This window comes from Stegastes partitus, unplaced genomic scaffold (assembly GCF_000690725.1).
Source record: "Stegastes partitus isolate 25-593 unplaced genomic scaffold, Stegastes_partitus-1.0.2 Scaffold222, whole genome shotgun sequence".
NCBI classification, from domain to species: Eukaryota; Metazoa; Chordata; class Actinopteri; family Pomacentridae; genus Stegastes; species Stegastes partitus.
This window is the reverse complement of record NW_007577953.1, coordinates 240,154-246,648: the sequence shown is the minus strand read 5'-3', so window position 1 is coordinate 246,648 and position 6,495 is coordinate 240,154. Positions and strand designations below refer to the sequence as shown.

General features: G+C 46.9%; 1 protein-coding gene across 1 annotated transcript in view; it reads right to left on the bottom strand.

Moving 5' to 3' along the window:
* sv2a (synaptic vesicle glycoprotein 2A) overlaps positions 1 to 6,495 on the bottom strand; it is a 28,131-nt gene that overhangs the window by 697 nt on the left and 20,939 nt on the right. The window contains exons 8-11 of the mRNA XM_008281086.1: positions 5,749 to 5,913; positions 5,047 to 5,180; positions 2,356 to 2,562; positions 521 to 680 (exon numbers count right to left, since the gene is read on the bottom strand). Of these exons, the coding sequence (XP_008279308.1) occupies positions 521 to 680; positions 2,356 to 2,562; positions 5,047 to 5,180; positions 5,749 to 5,913 (666 nt within the window). The remainder of the gene's footprint in view (positions 1 to 520; positions 681 to 2,355; positions 2,563 to 5,046; positions 5,181 to 5,748; positions 5,914 to 6,495) is intronic.

Sequence of the window (6,495 nt, the reverse complement as noted above, 5' to 3'; positions counted from 1 at the left end):
TTTTGAAAGTCTGCCATCAAACCTGACGTCTAGCAGCTTCTACAGAGTTAAACGAGGAATATGAGAGAAATCTGAAGATGTAACAACAACCGTTTGTCTGCTACCACCACCTGCAGAGGCTGCAGGGACTCGATGTGAACACAAGGTGGCGCTCTAGCTTTAAAATCAAAACTTTGCTCTCATGTTAAAATCAGGCTGGCAACACGAAGCATGCACCTACGTAAAATATCTGAGTTATGGTGTGCAGCAGCAGCAGTCCTCTCTTGTGCTATGAAAGGTTCAACTGAAGCTTTACTTACTATTAAAAAATCATTAGTGATAAAATCCTGTTTCCGCCACCAGGTGGCAGCAAGACAAACGCTGAGGTTACAGCCCCTCCGATGGTTCCCCCCACAGTGTCATCCACCCTGTGAGCCGGCCAATCAGTACGACGCAGCTCTAATGACATCATTTAACACGTCACACGGCAGCACCGTCGTCATGGTGTCAAGGAGACGTCAGGGCACAGCTGACTGCCTACCTCTTGTCAGAGGGGTACAGCTCAACGGTCAGCACATCCAGGGCGTTCCAGGAGGCGATGCTGATTCCCCCGAACAGGCAGAGCAGCGCGATCATGGCCGACTCGCTGTTGCCAAAAGACAGGAAGAAGCAGCTGATGCAGGAGATGACGCTGGAGCCGGCTGTGGACAGAGAGGGACAGAGTCTGACAAGCATGAAGGACATCCTGCAGGTGAATGTGGTGGAGGCTGCAGGGAGCTCAGAGAGCAGCAGCCTGGGCTGGAGCTCATCCAGTTCTGATTACCAGTGAAATACAGAACTGGATTTAACATTTTACTATTTGTTACGAGTAAAACAAAACAAAATAAAACCCATGTGGTTTAGAGGCGGGCTGTCCTGCTCCACACGAAGCGAGCCGGCGGTTCAGAAGGTACGTAAACTTTAGAGAAAGAGAAGACACCAAAATGACACCTGTTCAGAGTCCGTGTGATTCAGAGTGAACAGTCCTGAGTGGGCACACGGAGAAATGTCATCCATGGTGATTCCAGGGTTTCTTCTAAATGTTTGAAGACGTTAAACTTCTTCAGCTGTGTCCCGCTGCACAGAAGACTGGTTCTACTGGTTCTGTCTCCTGCTGCCTGGTTGTGTTTCCAGGTGTTTCCAGGTGTTTCCAGGTGTAACCCTGAACAGTCTTAACCTGACGACTTCATTTTGTCAGGTCTCTATAGGTAGCACCACTGCAAGGTCTGAACTGGAACATCTGAACATGTCAGTTTGATCTCTTTACCGGAAAGCTCACGAGTTTAGTATCCCTTGTTTTAAATGTTCTTTATAAATAATAGTGACTTGACTTCATGAAGCCCGACAGCGCATGCCAGGAACCTGCACCGAACACGGTCCTGCTGGTGTTCTGCCCAAATCATGCAGCGGTCATGCAAACAAAGCTAAAGAACAGAATGTCTTTATGGCCTAATGCTGTCCACATCCCTGCATTTGGTGGGTTTCTTTATAAAGCTGTTACGGGCCCTGGTGGTTCTGTGCAACGTTGCTCTGCCCACTTCCCAACCTGCCCGACTGGGCCGCCACCTGGTGTCCTCCTCCTACCACACAGCAGCGTTTAAACCTACAACCATGGTCAGAGTCGAGGCGGCTGGGATGTGATACGAGCAGGACGCCTCAGAGCCTCTCCTCTTTGTGGTTCTGTTCATGTATCTGTGTTGGAGCTAGCAGCAGCACTAGCCTGTTTCTCCTGCCAGGAACATCGCTGTTGTTCTGGTATTTATGTCACTAAGCTATAAACTGCTTCACCGAACCAAGAGCATGTGTTTTTGTGTAGCTCCAGCTGACCCTGGACTCTCGGTGGTGACATGACGTCATGTCTCATGTCTGAGGGAACTCGTGTTGTTCAGCATCACCTCGTAAATACAACAGAAGATAAAACTGAACTGGATGGAGCTGTCCATCTCATGGGCTGGGCCTGGCATCCAGAGGATCTAAGAACACAACCCTAACCCGAAGGCCCCCACCCAGAGCAGACATCCCACTACTTACTGACTAAAGGTGAAGCCCTTTCCTTTACCACCCTGCCCTGCTGATGAGGGCTGACCCAGAGCATCACTGGCTTTGGTTGTTGAAGCTCTCCCCAGCAGAAAGCCATGTGATTAATCAGGATGTTTACACCGTCTCCAATATCTACCAGCAGAAAGGTGCGACAGGTGCCTTCAACATCTACCGTTTACTTTGGTTTTTGTTGGCTGCCTTCATTTGGAATCTAAACATTCAGAAGAAGCTCCAGGCTGACTCCTGCTCTCCTCCCTGTACCCACACACGGTGCTGAGTGAGGTGCTCGAGCGTTACCTAGCATCCTCAGCCGGCCGATTTTGTCCATGAGCAGCGCAGAGACGATGTTGCCTGGCAACACGGCCAGGGTGCCCAGGAAGCTGACGAAGTAGACCATGTAGGCATTGTTCTCATCACTGATGTCGCTCAGCAGGCAGCCTTCTTTGTTGTGCAGGAAAGTGCTGTTGACGAGCTTACAGTTGATCAGCCTGTACTTGAAAAGATCTGTGGGCAGGAGAGGGCAGGAGGAGGAGACAGAGAGAGGGGAGGGCAGAAGAAAAAAGGATGATGAACCGGGTCTGGACCCATTTCCCCCCAACAGGACATCAGTACATTCACAAGCTTTAACGAATGTTCACCGCTTCAGTGACACCTGAAGCTGCTGCTGGTGGAACGAGCAGCTTCAGATTAAACAGAGACGCTCAGCAAGACGACAGAAGACAGAAAATGTTCCTCTGCAGCGAGTCGCCGTCAGCAGGTCTGTCGGTTCCCCCAAACATCAGCGCTCATCTACCAACAGCTTGTTCAAAACCAACAGCGCTGCTGAAGGAGAACAACAAGCGAAGATTAAAATATGCACATGAATCATTAATTGATCCTTTTCCTATGATTGGTTTTATTTAGAATTTTATCATTTAAAAACATTCACTTAGTTTTCTTCTTCTTCTTCTTTTGTTTTTACACTCCAACAATCCTTTTACACATTTAAAAATAGTTCTGCGATAATAATACCTCCATAGTACTTATTTACCTTTAAACTACTCAGATTTCTACAGTAGTCATTCCTTTTGTTAATTTTTCTTAATATATTGAATATTGAATTAGAATTCTTAAAGAAATTTTATTGGGAAGCTTTTCCTAAAGATAAATGTTGAACCATGAACTAAATGTGTCGCTGAAAGAGAACCACAGAGGTACCAAGTCTTTTGTTTTGTAATTATTTTATCTATTTTAAGTTTCATTTAATTTATAATATTCACTATATGTGGAGAGAGACACAGAGAGAGAGAGAGATCTATGTCTCCACTGATATCTATAATCATATATATATATAACTTCAGTAACTAGATCCGTGTGTATGTAATAACCGTAGTCAGTGGTTGTCAACACACTTAGATTTTATCAGACTCCATGAAGAAGCATTTCATCGTTGGGAAAAATGATTTGCAATAAAAACTGTCCAAGCGATCCTTTATTAGAACCTCTGGTGAGCTCAGTCCAGCCCAGCAGAACGTCCCTCCTGTGGAGCCCAGAGCATTCTCCATGTGCTTCATCTCCCCCAGCGTGACAGTAAAGAGCCTCTGGATCCCCCTCAGTCTGAAGGAACCCTGAACCCACGACCTCCTGCTCAGTGATGGTTCCACTCCAGCAAAGACGGCAAACAGCGAGAACAAAGCGAGTGTGGACGCAGCTGCTGAACCTGTAGCAGACGGCTTCCTGTTTCTACCTGCATGCTGCAGCACACAGGACACCGCTTAGAAAAACCATCGACAGCTTCAAACCCAACATAATGACATCGGTTGCTAGGCAACGTGGCGGTTCTGCCAGTCAGCCGGTGGAGGGAGAAGAGACGGTAGTCGAGCCATTTTGACTGAAAGTACCGACGCTGAGAGAGTTTTCACAGAACTGTGAAAGCCTCCTTCGCTCTCTGGTGCTCCTGGTTCCTCATCAGCAGCCGGTTTAGCTCCTGTTGCAGGAGGAAGGAGGAAACAGCCCGTCCCAGATGAAGCAGGCCTCCTGAGTCTTCATCGGCTCTTCATTCCCTGTTTGTGTTCCGTCCCAGGTTCTGGGAGTCTGCTGGTTGTTTTTATTGGTAAGTTTAGTTCATGACCTGTTTTCCTTCGTGGTTGAACAAACTGAGGAAAACATCCAGCTGTGATTTTCTACATTTTTCATGGACTGAGCTGATTTACGATCTCGTTTTTCACGCTTTCGGCTGAATATTGAAGCGTAATCAGCTGTGATGGAATCAGCTGTGATGGAGCAGACCTGCATCAGACACCATCTAACTAGTCTCATTAGGTAACCTTCATCCTAAATGACTTGAGCTTTGCTAATTGTATGAATTCAAACTGTCATTTTAATTTGAAATTGATTCATTGCTGAGCAGAACTTCAAACTCTCCCGGTGTCGGTTAAAATGAGCCATCCTGTGGCTGGTGAAGCACTAGCTGTGGGTGTGGTGTCCTGTGGGTGGTGCTGCTACAGGGTCCGCTCAAACCGGAGCAGCAAACGGCTGCTTTATGAGAAGAAACTGCAAACACAACAGAGTGAAGCCTGTAGCAGGACATGAGAACAAGTGATCTATCGAGAAATATTTAAAAGCACCATCAACAGCAAAGAGAGCAGAACAGCAGAACCACACCTCCACCTTCAGAACAGATTTCATTCACCTGGTCTCAGCATCTCTAACGAGCAAACACCAAACCCTGTCCTAGCTGACTTCATGTCCTCTCCAGCCTGCAGCGCTGAGACGGTGTTGATCATGTACGACCTCCACATGTGGTCTGGTTGCTGCACCACCTTTCATTCCCGAACACCAGCTTCATGTCTCCTTTGTTAGATAAAGCTTCCCCGCTACAGTGATGTCACCTCGACAAAACGGTTTATAACTGGTTGCTTACCTAAATGTGATGTAAGACAACGCTTCCCACCTCTGTGTGTAACAGCATGCAGTGTGTGTGTGTGTGTGTGTGTGTGTGTTCCCTACCTGTGTTGTAGAACAAGGTGGCGATGAAGGTGCAGTTCTTGAAGAAGGTGTTGGTGGAGGTGATGTCCTCAAAGTAACACTCCTCAAACAGCGAGTCCTCAAACACCATCGACCTCATCTTCAGGTTCATGAACCTGCAGGTACACAGGGGGAGGGACGGAGAGGACGAGGACACGTCATGTGGAAGTGAGGACGAGACGAGGAGGCATCCAGACAAACAAAGCCTCTGCTGGACTGTCAGGTCTTCTGTTACCAGATTACAGTGACTTCCATCATCTGACATCACATGCAGAGTTCAGCTGAAGAGACTGAAGGTCTGCGGGGCTTTCATCCAATCACAGCAGAGCTCAGAATAAATCATGAAGCCTCGTTAGATTCCCTCTGAAAGTGTTCACTCTGAATATATTTATCTACAAGGCCGGAAATGGAAAATACAGCGTTGTCTTTGAACAGTTTAGCGGCTCAGGTGTAGAGCGGTTTGTCCTCTGATCATAAGGTTGGTGGTTCCATCCCCTCCACAGTCACAGTGACCCTGAACCTGAAGCTGCTCCTGATGGCAGCAGCAGCTTGCATGGAGCTCTGTGGCCGTTAGAAAAGCGCTCTAAGTACAGTCCATTCACCATTTATCTGTGGAACCAAAGACTGAACTCAGGAGGATTCATCTCCATCCAACAGGCCGATGAGTGGGAGAAGCAGACTTACTTGTCGTTGAAGTACTCTCCCTGACGGTGGACCTGGTTCTCCAGGGTGAAGTTAAAGGTGACGTGCTCTACTTTCTCCTTGAGGAACACCTTGGTGCGTGAGGAGTACTCCTGCTTCTGGAGGTACTTGATCATGTCGGGGAACCACACGGTCAGACCGTAGTAGCTGGAGGAGGACGTAGAGGAGAGACAGAGAGACGGGCTGCTGGTGACAGGCTGGCAGAGGAAACATGAGGCCTCTGCTGAACCAGCTCCTGAGCAGCGTTGGTGTGAGTTCATATGATAATAAAACAGTGAAGTAGACATTAAAAAGATATATATACATATATATACAGAATATATACGTCAGTGACAGGCGAGGTGAAAACCTGAACATTGTTGTGGACAAAGTGCACGACTGCTCACCAGCTGCACACCAGGATTAAAACAAGTCATGAACATGAGCGTCATCTAGACTGTTATATGTGACAAACCAGCATCTGCAGAAACACAAAGTCAGTCTGTGTTCAGGCGCTTTGAGGACATTGTGTTTGTATTTTACATGTAAGAGAACAATCTAAAAACAAGGTGTTATTAATTCACTAAAGGATGTGAAAATATCTTCTGCAGAAAGTTTCTGTGTGAATCTTTTGGGCTTCTGTGTTTATTTATTTATTGTCAACTACAAAAAGGAAAAACTTTGAGGGATCAAGACTGTGATTATATGAAGAGTTCATTTGCTAAAACAGATAACTCCACCTTCACAAAC